This window comes from Lepisma saccharinum, chromosome 3 (genome assembly GCF_977018435.1).
Source record: "Lepisma saccharinum chromosome 3, izLepSacc3.1, whole genome shotgun sequence".
Lineage (NCBI taxonomy): Eukaryota > Metazoa > Arthropoda > Insecta > Zygentoma > Lepismatidae > Lepisma > Lepisma saccharinum.
The window spans coordinates 1975616-1988905 of NC_139231.1; the positions used below are offsets into that span (position 1 = coordinate 1975616).

Below are 13290 nucleotides of genomic sequence, written 5' to 3' on the forward strand. Positions count from 1 at the left end.
ACTGAAAGTACCTAGGCTGACATTTTATGTTTCTACGATTATTGTCACATTGAAATGAAGTTTAATTGAATGTTATAACTGCATTTTATTATTTCGCAGAATATGATCGTCCTTTTCGGTAAGTGAACAATCTGTTGCATTGTGATAAGATATTTGTAATTGCTAAGGCAGGTTTATCAGCATGTGTACCCATTTTACATTTCGGTCTGTAGACAAGCATACTTTCATGTATACCATATTTGGATCTTACATAATACGCAATTATGGTTTAGAAATTTATGGGTTTAGGTTGGTTCTTAGTAGGGAGACAAATTTATGGTAAATAAAAACTGAGGAAAGCGGTAAATAAAATGTTAGATCAGCGGTATATACCAACGGTGAAAAAAAAAATGGCACACACTTTTTCATTATGAGAGGAAACAACATACAAAAGAGCTATAAATTGATAAACTACTTCATTTTTATATACTGTATACATACACAAGTACTTAGCTGTCCAACCAAAAAGACAACATCAACACAAAATCACTTCATTTCTAAATTGCATATCTCAAGTGATTTATTCATTGTATGTATTTAAAGGATATCCTTGCTGTCCAACAAATAAAATAATCACTACTGCACATACACAAACACATGATGATAAACAAAATTCATTCATGACTGAACACAAATGACACCATTGTTTCCCTTGATGTGCGGGAACAGACTAATCTTATCGCTGCTACAGCTAGCAAGTTCAATGAAACTGGAAGTTGAGTACACATTTGGGGAAAGAAAGAATGCAGCTTGACAGGGAGCGAAGTTTTCGAACTGAGATTATGTGCATGGGAAATCCAAATTTGCAGAGTCTTCCTGATGTGATCAAAGATAAAATGTTCTTCATCTGCAAGTGGTAGGAAACTTTAGGCAAACATTTAGTTACAAATTGACAGTTTGCGCGCACAACCTTCATTGCTGGTTTTTGCGTGTTTTCTACTTAATTTGAGGATATTTCACAGTTATTCGCGACAAAGTGTTCATTTCGTGGAAATGCACACATTTCGCATTACTTCGCGAATGAAACTCATGCATATTTCATCATTGGGTGTGTAGTTACGTGCAGAATGTTCAAAATTGCATCTTTTTTTCATTTTTCGAGATTTCGTGCATTGCGAAAATTCAATGTCCCTAGTAATTAGGCTCTGAAATATAGGATGTTGCCAATAATTCAACTCGGTAAGCTCGACCGTAGCATGCTCAAGGGTGGGAGACTTGAGCGAGCAAAGGTGGTCCCATGCAGCACAATACGCCCTGAAGAAACACACATGGAGCATTCTCAAACTGAAATTATGGCACAATCACAGCACTTCATACATTCATTCTTAATAGTATACCTTCCAGGAAGTTGTGGCCCTAGTTTCAGAAGTAAAGCTCTTTATGGGACTAGGTAAGTGGTTCTCAACCTTTTACATTCCAGGACCGACCTTGAAGGATATTACACTGCATGGGACCCATAAGCATGGGCACTGGGAGAATTGCTTGTAGGGGTGTGCACCCAGTTTATAATCATATGTTTGCTAACATAAAGTACTTTAAGACGACTTCTTTACTCTTGCTTAAACAAATTACACATACTTCATTCTAGAAAAGTAAATCTGTAATTTAAAAAACTCTACTAACATTAACTAAACACACATGCTAAAATTGCATTTTTTTTTTTTACTCACCGAACTAATGTGCAATGGTAGAGCGCAAATGACCGAAATGTAGAGTTTAGACTATGTTCAACACAGGTTGAATTTAAATTATTAAAACAATATCTCTTAGTAATTTAAATGTAATAGGTTTTTAAGACTGTAAATAACTTTTTGAACCAGACTTCACAAACCACCAAACACCCCCTTGGGAACCACCTGTGGGTTGTGCCGCATAGGTTGAGAAACGATGGGCTAGATCCATGGCACCATAGCCCTTTGAGCACCACTTCCTGCCAAGGCAAAGCTGTGTTATACGACACGTTGTCAGTGTGTAGTCCCATCACTGCCATTTAAAACCAGAGCAGGTTACTTAATTGCTACATAAAATTTTGAGGTTTCCACCAGAGATCAAATGTGGAAGTAATCCAACCAAAAGTAAAACTTAACTCTCTGCTAGGTAGGAAGGTACTGAACTGGTTTCATCTACTGGCTACTGTACGTGGGGGGACAAAAAAACAGGAATTTTGTACTAGAAAATTGTGCATTTATTTTTAGGTGTTACAAATTTAATCACCTTCAAAGTACTGTCCATTTGATGCAATGCACAGGTTTAAACATGTTTTCCACTTTTTAAAGCAGTCCTGAAACTCTTGCAAAGTGATGCCATTTAATGCTTCCATCGTTTCTTTCTTCAACTCTTCCAAGTCCACAAAACGTTTTCCTTTGAGGCCTTTCTTCATTCGGGAGAATAAAAAGAAGTTGCACGGAGCGAGATCGGGTGAATATAGCAGGTGGAAAAGTTTGTCATGCTGTTTTTAGTTAAAAAATGTTTCACACTTCCTGTGCTGGCTCGTTGTCATTTTAAAGCAGCTACTATCCACTTTGCCACACGTCAGGATGTTTTAGTCTCATCGCATCATGCAAACAGTTTCAGAACTTGTAGGTAAAACGCCTGGTTAACAGTTTGACCATTTCAAACAAACTGAGTGAACAATGAAGTTTGCACCAAAAAAAAAAGAAATCAGCATTGTCTTGACATGTCACCGTGAGCGAGGTTGGTCTGTAAGTGACAATTCACGATTCCTGAAGCGAGAAACCCCTTCAAAATTTTGTCTTCCCAGAGCAGCTTCCTTGTAAGCTGTTTCAAGCATTACAACTGTCCCCCCTTCAGTTTTCCCTAACAGAAGACAGGATTTCACAGCAGCACGTTGTTCAAACTTTTCGGCTATCACAAAAATCTACAAACAAGCGAGATGCACTTAACAAAAAAAAAAAATACTATGTGGCAGCATGACTTCACTCGACACTGCCGCTCTGCAGACTGAAGCAGAAGGGTCCCCGAAAAATATCTAGCCATGGAAGCATGTATTACAATGAGCGTGCCCACCAGAGAACAATTCCAGTCTTTTTAGCCCCCCTCCCCCAAATATTTAATTTTTCAGGACCAGATTCTGAGCACTTAAATTCCACAACAGGAATAATCTTAGACTATTGCAGGCAATGAATGCATGACATTCAAATTATGGTGTACTGTGATTGTCCACCACTCCCTTCACCTAGTTCATTTCAACTTATCTGTACAAGGACCTTCTTCAATCACATTGAAATTTGCTTCTTATACAGAATATCTTTCATCAAGAAGCTGGTTTTAGGGGGAAATGAATTTATAGTCATATCCAAAATCTGGCAATAACAAAACTTTATATTGGACTTCATTTAGATTTCATAATTCTCCAATTTCTTCAAGGTCAGGGGAAAACTTGAAATGGTTAGTAGTAATACAATGTCATTTCTTTGTATCATGTCAAATTAATAAGGCATATCAATTTTTTGTTTATGTATTGTAGGTATTGTAGCAGCTATTTTACACATATCGGAAAGAATAAAATGTACAAGTTTTGAATTCACCCAATAAGAGAGATCTTGGGAAATATGGGAGAATTGGTCACCCTATACTATAGTCAGTACAAATTGTTGAGACAATAAAAATATGCAGTCAAGAAGTATTCCTAGAAAAGACAAAATACCACAGAAGATCATACTTCATTATGAAAACAAATCCAGGACCATCAAAATTGTATTGAGAAATAAATTTATACCTGTGAGGAATTTGTCAAGCTCTTCCTTCCAGTATCTGAAGTTCTCTGGCTGAGTCCCTTTGTACCAGATCAGCGTACTTTCAACATTAGACTCAGGGGGCATAGGACGGAATCCCAAACCTAGAAAGAGAATAGTGTGTAAAATGTAGTAGTCGTTCAGTAATATACTTTAGTATCAAAACAAACATGTATAATTCCAAAAATTTCAGAAATGAGGAAAAATCATATTTAGAGGCTATAAACATACTGTGCACAAATGCATAACTAAATTTTAAACAATTTTTACAAGGTCTTACTGTTAACCCTAAAACAAAAAACCTTCGTACATTTTACAAAACACATAGATGATATAGTTGTCCAAAGTGAACATTTCTAGCTAATTAGTCTTATACCATCCTAAAACTAGGTCCTTAACAGTCTGACAATCCTCTACGCCAGACGTTCTCAAACTGTGGCACGTATACCCCCAGGGGTAATGAATGAATTGAAGGGGGCACACGATCAGCTCGGAAGAGAAATATCAAGAACATGTTTGCTGCACGTGTGTACATCAAACTTTATTGTTTCAGACTTCATAGTATTAACACTCAACAGGAAAATAAGGTTGATTTTTGTCTGTTTCATAAGTTTTGAAATAAAATACTCGTTCAAAATCTTTAATAGACTCAATTTGGAGCCAAAAGTCCGCTTGAAAGTGCACAACCAGACATCAAGTAACCGACAGGCTATGCAGGCACATTCTTCTCACTAGCAACACGTAGGACTTACAATAACAACTCCAAAATTGTACTTGACAGTTTGTTTACAAACTTATTTCTGTTCATTACTTTATTCAACAACTCCGGAAAAAATATATGAAAAAATAGTCATTTTTTTTTAATTCTTAGAATATGTGTGTTTCCCATTTTTATTCTTGTAACTAATAATAAAGATTGTAAACGTAGGAACGCCCAATAAAATAATAAATGTAGGATTCTAATGTTTCTTTTGTTTACCATCTGTCCATACACAGCTCCAATGCCATTTTGCGCTATTGCAGATACACACCTCCAACATATCCAATCGGGCAGCCAAAAAAAAAAAAAAATCCCCAAACTCCACGATTCGGAGAAAACCTATGGTGGGGGTACATTAGATGTTTGGTTATGATTAAAGGGGTACAATGAGAAACAAGTTTCAGAACCACTGACCTACGCTGTTTGTGGGTGGGTGTGTGTATGGGAGGGTTCATTGTAATTTGTAAGAAGGTTTTGAGACAATGAAAGTTCATGATATGTGAACTTAGGTTCTTTGTGTGTTTTTTAGGACATTCTATAGGTCATATATCTATATTTTTTAGGTCATCAACTTCCGCTCCCTACTCATAATCATACTGAACATACATCCTATCCCAGGAAACGTTCCTTCTCCTAGAAATTCTAAATATTCAAACTGTAATATTAAAGTTAGCACCTAACTGATATCTATTTGTAAAATTGGTTTTGGATTAGTATCACAAGGTATTATATATGTTTTATAACATTTAACCATCAAACACATTAAAAGTTTATTTAAAAAAAAATAAAAAAAACATTATTTCTTTCATCCCCCTCAAAGACCAATAAGAAAAATACATATTTTTAATAAATAAAAAGGCTAAAATAACTATGAAAATACATGCTTTTAAAATGATAAGAACATACACTAAGAGCACCAAACATAAAAATTATAAAAAAATTATTAAGTACATTTAAAAAATATATATATATATAAAATTGGGTTTTAAAATTACGAGGGTTTTGTGCTTACGTTTCTCACACAAGGTTTTCTATTCTACAGTTAATATGATGATGGTTGAGTTAAAAAAAATAAACTGCCCACTTTAAAATTGCACGAACATAACTCATTCCATATTATACAACATTGCTTATTACACTACTCTCCACAGTTAAGTAAAGTTTATGCACAGAGGAAGTAGCTCTACACTGGTGTTACGTGCACCTAACAGTTCTCGATCTTGAAACCTCTTAATAAGAGGATTAAATGTGCAAGACTTGAATTATTTCAGCAAAATACGCCTGTCTGAAATATAAGCATTAATTTGTACATTGATTTTTCCTTTGAACCGATCTTTTAAACCAGTGGTTTCCAACTTCAAAAGGTCCGAGGGCCAAAATTATATCCAGCAGTCGATTGGTGGGCCGCATTTTTTTTTGGGGGGGGGGGGGATTAAAAATTACAAAAATTGTAAGTACTGAACTGAAAATGTAGTACTTACGCATGACCTACATTTCTAAAATGAGGCAATAAAAACAATGGAATCACAAATCAAAATTGTATAATTATAATTTGTTTCACAAAAACCCAATACTTACGGATGAATTTAAAGAAATGAAAAACACACCTTCATAGTAAGTGTTCAATATGAAAATTGAGGCTGATCTGCTTCTTTTATTAAAGTTGAAATGTCCACTTAAATTTCTGTATTTGAAATTCTCAGAAGGTGAAGAAGCAGTGAAGAATCTTCCAGTCTGCTTCTGTAACGGTTCTTGATGAACTTCATTGAAGAAAAAACACTTTCACACGTGTATGTGCTGCTGAACATCAATGTCATTCTTTGAACAAAACTACGAAGCTTTGGAAAGCGTTCCTTTGAAAGGTATTTAAAAAACTCTGGCCTCTTTTCTTGGCTAGTTTGAAGGAACACATTGCCTTGCAAATCACACAATTCAAGTTGGAGAGAAGCTTCTTGTTCTTCGATGTTAACGCCAAGAGGATTGCTAAATAGCTGGATGCTGCTTTTAAGTTATTCAAAATCTTTAAATCTGGAGTCAAACTCATCCATTATTTCTTTAATATTTGCACTGAATTCAGAAAAGTCCAGTGTTTCTTCATCTCCTGCTAGCCGGCGACAGCTTGGAAATTGGACCAGGTTATTCCTCTCCAAAGTAACGTTGAAAATCTTCAGTTTATTACGAAACCCATTTAGGTTTCCCATTAAACCTGACACCAGCTGGTTTCTTCCCTGCAGTTTCAAGTTCAGTTCGTTCAGATGACCTGTGATCTGTTATATACGCCAGTTGTTTAAGGAAGTCAATAAATAGAACGTATTTTAATAAAAATGTATTTTGCAAACTGGCTTTGCAGGCCGCCAGATGGAAACCCCTGTTTTAAACAATCGCTAACAGGTCTCTTTGTTAAGTTTCACCAAATTTTAGACAATTTCTCAAATTTTATGATTTTTTAAAATTTATCAATATACACAATGCACATTGTTTATTTTTTTTATCATGTGAAGGGCGCTGGAGTAAAACATGTGATATTTTGGCCATTATTAAGTTCCTTAAGCAAAAAGGTTTTTAGAAGCTATACAGTAGGTAAATTGTTTTGATAATGTGTTTACCAATTTCAGAAGAGTTTAATGAATCCAATGAAAATTGCATAACATGGCAATTACATACTTTGTAACTCGACCAAAATGTCATTATGTTTTACTCCAGAGTCTTCTATAATATAATTGTATCCTCATATTTACAGATCTTCCTGTACTGAAAGTAGGGTCATATATATAAAACTTAAATTAGCAGCAATTAGAAATAAATAAATAAAAAAAAAAGGTTACCTACCTGGGTTACTTCCAATGATGGAGCTATCTAATTTATACTTAGGAATCTTGTAGTCCAATGTTTGGAAAAACACATAAAGCATAAGAGCAAAGAATCCAACTAGAGCTGCATAGAAAATTATGTAGAAGAGGACGATTTTGGCTGTAAAGAAAAAGAAAATTTTATTTTTACTTTTCAGCTCCAATAGCTACTTTACAGTACACATGTACATATATGTTACTAATTCATGTATACGAGGGGTGGTTAGAAAAAAACCGGACTGTTGCTACAAAATCTTTTATTGGTTATATTGTACAATACGAACATTATCCCCTTTAAAGTACTTCCCTGAGCTATCGATACACCGCTCCATACGAATCTTCTATTGCTGGAAGCAGTGCTGGAAATCATTTTCTGAAACCATGTTCATGACCTCAGTCGCTTTTGTTTCCACAGATTCTACGGTCGTAACTCTGGTTCCTATGTATGTGGAGACCCAGAGCTACAGTCCTCAAGTTCACGCTAAATTCTGATCTAATCTTGATCATACCCTGCATAATTTTGAGCCTCCTAAGCCTACCAGTTGCTTTTAATCATGGAAGTATTAATTTGATCACAGTTTTTGTTTCAATAGCTCTATGTGTTGATAATATGTGAATATTTCTAGCATAAATAATATTCACAAGTAAAATATACATGTTATGAACACCAGAATACACTTATATATTGAATCATTCATATATCCCCAAGTATATGTACTTATTGAATTTGATTGGGTGGGCACAGGAATGTTTGGGTGGGTGCTTGCCCACCCCTGTCACCCTCCCTGCAGCGAAGTACCAGAGTGACACCTACTTCAAATATTTGCGGCGGGCACTTCCTACGATCTACAATGTAGTTATAGTTAGCATCAGCAAATTTGTATTTTTCAACACTACGTCAGACCTATAATGTAAGATATAATGTAAACAAATTAAGAACTACAAATTTCAAATGATTAGACATGTCAAGACAGCAAGAATTTCGAGGTCAAGTGGGTGTAAGTTTCAGTGGCTTGGATCATACTTTAAAACTGTAGGACCACAGTCACTTAACCTTTCTGCTGTGCATCTATTTTGTATATTTTTAAAAATCTTTACAATTATACACAATAATTAGAATTATTTCCTTGAACTAGTTCATAAGTTTAATAAAGTCTCAAGAAATTTGAAGTTCGTGGGAACTAGGGGTGTACAGGATCCCGAAAAGTCGGGACCAGGAAAGAAATTTCCCGTCCCGATTCAGACTTCAGGAAATGACTTCCCGAAGTTTTCTGGATCGAAATACCCAATCGTCATTTTAAAAAAGTTGTTAATTCTCGGCGTTTTCTGCACTGCAAGTGTCTTGAACTTATCGTAAATTGTTCGTATTTATTACAGAAATGCAAAAACAATCACTTATGTTGAAAATTGCGTGTAGAATTTCGAACATTTCCCGTTCCGAAAATTTCCCGACTTAGTCGGGAAATGGCGATTTTTTTCCCGTCCCGAATGTCGGGATTAAAAAACATCCCGTCCCGACCAAACTAATTCTGTCCCGCACACCCCTAGTGGGAACAAATAGACAAAAAAAAAAAAAAAAAAAAAAGAAGAAACGTAGGTGACAGAAATGACAATGGTTTTTCCGAATAAACAGTGTATAAAATTAACGTTTAACTGATTTGATCTCAAAAAGTGTTATTCTGAATGCTTATGGAGTTCCCATATGTTATCCTTGCGACAAATGTCCTGTCTGCTGGCAGAGCCAATACATTTTGTACAAAACTATGCAAATGAATAACTTCCCACAGAATTAATAAAGTTTTCCTACGGTTAACCGACTGATATTTATCTTAATTCTAGTTCTCAGCTGAATTATTCTAGCTTTCCGCTGCAATAATCAATGCGACGTTGCCGTCTACGTGACGTCACTTCGCCAAGGTATTGATCTTGCGACTCTGTACTGTAAACGAAATGACCTAGATCTGGCGCCTCTCATCAGATGTAGGCCACGCGAGTTTTCCCCCCAAAAGAAAGAAAAGCGCTACGTGAGGCGTTGGAAAGTAGGTAGAAATGAAACAAATAAATAACTATGCACTTGCAATTTCGATATCGACGGGTTCCATTTACCCTAAGCAATATTTCAATTATGAAAATTTCCACACGAAAAAGGAACAAAAGACGATCAGTTAAGACGGCGGACTGAACATAATACTCTGTTGCGTTTCATACTGATCGTTCGACTTTGTAACTCTCGCTCACGTCCCTATTATCATGATCCCTAGATATCTATCAAAACTGACGTTCAAATGGATGCATGAACACACTTATGCAACAAAAGGAAAATTTAATTGATTAGCTTGCGATTTATTACATCGCATAAGGTGCGATATATATGAGGTAGCTGCCATTTATGACATATTACAGCAGCCAATGGCGGCGATCGGGTGCCGGTGGGGGGGGGGAGGGGGGCAAGGAAACTTTACTTCCTCTCGGTAGACAAGGATTAACATTAACAGGCCACAGCGCGGGATGGGGAGGGGGGGCAAACTCTCACAAATCCTTGAAAAAAAACCGTAGCATTAAAAATAACTTCATTTGTGAGTTTTCAAATCAACAAATACTGTTTATTACAAACATATCCCTGCCACCCCGCCAATCTCCCGGGAAAGTCTTCCCGGTCATATCCCCGGTTCTAATTAAGCGAATAAATAAAAATTCTCGTCAGAATAGCGTTTACAGTAAATGCTGGAGTTTGACCTCAATTTGCAAAACTATGTACAGTGGGATCCATGAGTATTATGGTGCAAATTGTCCATGACTATTTTTATTAATTTTTCCTCTTACATTCTATGCGCTTTTAAGCGATGAATTTTTATGTATGCTGGTGCAGAAGTTGTGACAGCTTGTTTTGAGTTAATTCTTGAAGCTCTTATTGGGTCAAATAAAGTGCACCAACATGGCGATGGACAATTTGCACGGTAATACTCATGGATCCCACTATACAAAAGAACATGAGCATTTTTCTGCCGTATACTTGAAATGCTAAACACAAAATTTATTCGCTGGCAGTAAAAGACATTTTGTGGGCACAGGGCATAGCATTGCATTTTGCATCGCGTTTCTACTACTTTAGATTAATCGCGACGATGTGCATGAAACTGAAGAAGGGGTACACAGATCTCGGGGTAGCATTGAAACTCAACTCAAGCACGTGAGTACTCCGCCCACTCGGTCACGGGGGGTAGCTAGATTTACAATGAGTAGTGACGTAGCCAGGTTGTGTGAGTGCAGTGTCTTCGGAGATCCCCTAACAAAGGAATTCTCAGACATACCAGTCATACTATTCTGACGTCACAAAATAAACGAATTACTCCGTCCCTGTTTTTCATGTGCATTTTTGAGATGTGTGGATACTTGATAAACGATTTGGCATTAAGCATTATTTGCTCAGATTCATTTGTGTACATAAACTTTTGACTGTACTATCATAGTCTTAGGATTTACAGGACCCAAATTTAGCAATTTCTATACAGATCTTGCCAGATCAAATTGAATATGAAAATCACTGGTTGTCATTAATCCAGTTACTGCAAGGCAGTTCTTGTTCCAATACTTGCGCTTGAAAACAGTGCTTCATATTGAATGAGGGCAGGTCTGGGGGGGAGGGGGTTATTTATCCCAAACATCACCCCACTGCACGATAGTGAAACACACTCGAAACCTGTAAGGGGTAATCCTTTTTGAAGGCACTCAAATGTCAACTTCACTTCCACGTACTACACTCAGGACTGCATTTGAACACTAACGACGCTCTGTCGTATGGACCCGTATATAGTATAACCCTCTGTGGGACATGTGTTGTGTGCCGTCCATGCGTTTGTGATTGTCCCTTTATCTACTTCATCTCATGTTATCATTTTTCATCCTCATCTTCGCGATTAACCGAAACTGTTAGAAACGCAAAGTAAAATAAATAAATCAAACGAAACCTTAATGATGTTCTTCAGTTCTTGCAGTAACGTCACCAAGGAATATGTGTGGGGAGGATGTGTGAGTGAGCGAGCATGCAACCCCCCTCCACCATTCGAGTTTAGAACAGGCTACTACATAGCTCTCAATTTTAAAAATAAAATGTGCATGTTGAACTTCCAAAAAATAAATATTAACAAAATAATTTTGAACTATTAAGCAAAACGATTAGCAAGTTTTTAAAACGTGTACAATTCAGGAACAGGTCAGCTGTGTTCATTATTTGCAGATTTCAAATAGTTTTTGCCTGTAATGTTGTCCAAGAGCACAGTTTAAGTGAAGCCATTAGTACCACAATGTAGTACAGTCATGGACAATTCTATATTGTAGTAATCGTATTGAATATCAATGGAATTGTTTATCCAGAAGTGTCCGTGACTGTACAATAGGTTTACGGTGGTTGATTTTTTTCTAGGACAGGAATATACACAAGAACGTTAGGCTACTAAAATGAGATTTTTAAATGGCAGCATCTCGGGTCTATGAAATGATATGGGGGGGGTACAATTTACATCAATCGATTTACAGAACTGGCTTCCTGTACCACGTCACAACGCCACTGGTTAGTAGTAACAATTCCATGACAAACACTAATGAAGCAACCGAAACCATTCTAAGTAATCGCTAAGAAAATACAGACCATAACTTAACAAGAAAACTAAAAGCGGAATTAGGTAACTACGTTAGACTTGCAGCTTTTCTCAAAGTACACAGTGAAATTATGAAAAGTGATCACGATATCCGATCAGCTCCTTTATCATTACTCAAATTACTTGAAGCGTCTCAAAATCCAATTTCTGCATGGAACGTTGCCAAGTTCTAAGAAGATCCTCTTGCAGAAAAACAGCTAAATCCATCTACACCCTTCACGCAATGCAGGCTTGATGGGGCCCAAGGTCCTCAAAAGGCTACAGATTAATGAGTAGAAAAGAGAGTTTCAGCACCAGTACTACTAAACTGGTGAAAAGTTACGTGTATACGCCTGTGTTGTCTGGACGGAAAGTTAGAATACAACCACCAATTTGGACGGCCGAGCCTCTGGCATGGTTCCCTTCAAATTAGAAAATAGCATAAACTTAACTGGTTTTATAGTCTTAAAACTGCACAATAAGTATTCCAACAAAATAAAGAATAAAATATGCGTTAGATCACAAAAAAATACTGTAACATGCAGGAATCTTCATGGTTTCATATCCCACCTAAAACACGCAATAAATTGTCAGAGGAGTTTTCAAAATTCCAAAAACAAGATTTTGATGTGCGAGACAAGACAACGAAAACTTTATTACAAAAAAATCCCCATAACTTTTCAGAATTTTTCTTGATAGATTTGGTTTATTTTACTTCGCTTTTCTGCCTCTTTTGGCATAGAATAACTATGCATTTCATTGTATTAGCTGTATGGACTGTAAAAAAGAAAAAAAAGCTTATGTGGGATTATCACTCATTTGAAGGATCCAGTACAGTTTGCCCAAGGATATAATAATGAATTGGCAATAACTTATTCCAATTTGTCAACGGCCTGCACAGCCCAATTACAAATATCTCTGGCGACGCCTACGACCCGACTTCTGTTTCACATCCTCCGCTTGAGCAGAAAGCTTGGTTGAAAAGGTTATTTCATACCGTCTCGTCAGGGGGGCTATAGTCGACGCGCTGGCTACGTTAACGACCGGCTGGCTTTGAAGTCCACGGCGCGCCCACCAGCTGCAACAATCACATTCAACGCACAGTGTTGCCACACATCTACTCCACGCCACCTTGTCCCTCCGCCTTCCCACGGTCTCCACATTGAAGTTGCAAAGTACGGCAACAGCGTATCCGCAGTCATGTGACTGAGAATCCACGTGGAGTGACGAGCAGAATGACAGCTGCGCCC

The 13290-nt window shown here is 36.9% G+C and overlaps 1 protein-coding gene across 1 annotated transcript in view; it reads right to left on the reverse strand.

Annotated features, from left to right (window-relative positions):
• LOC145984900 (sodium/potassium-transporting ATPase subunit beta-2-like) overlaps nucleotides 1-13290 on the reverse strand; it is a 75003-nt gene that overhangs the window by 18551 nt on the left and 43162 nt on the right. The window contains exons 2-3 of the mRNA XM_083118273.1: nucleotides 7384-7524; nucleotides 3779-3898 (exon numbers count right to left, since the gene is read on the reverse strand). Of these exons, the coding sequence (XP_082974399.1) occupies nucleotides 3779-3898; nucleotides 7384-7524 (261 nt within the window). The remainder of the gene's footprint in view (nucleotides 1-3778; nucleotides 3899-7383; nucleotides 7525-13290) is intronic.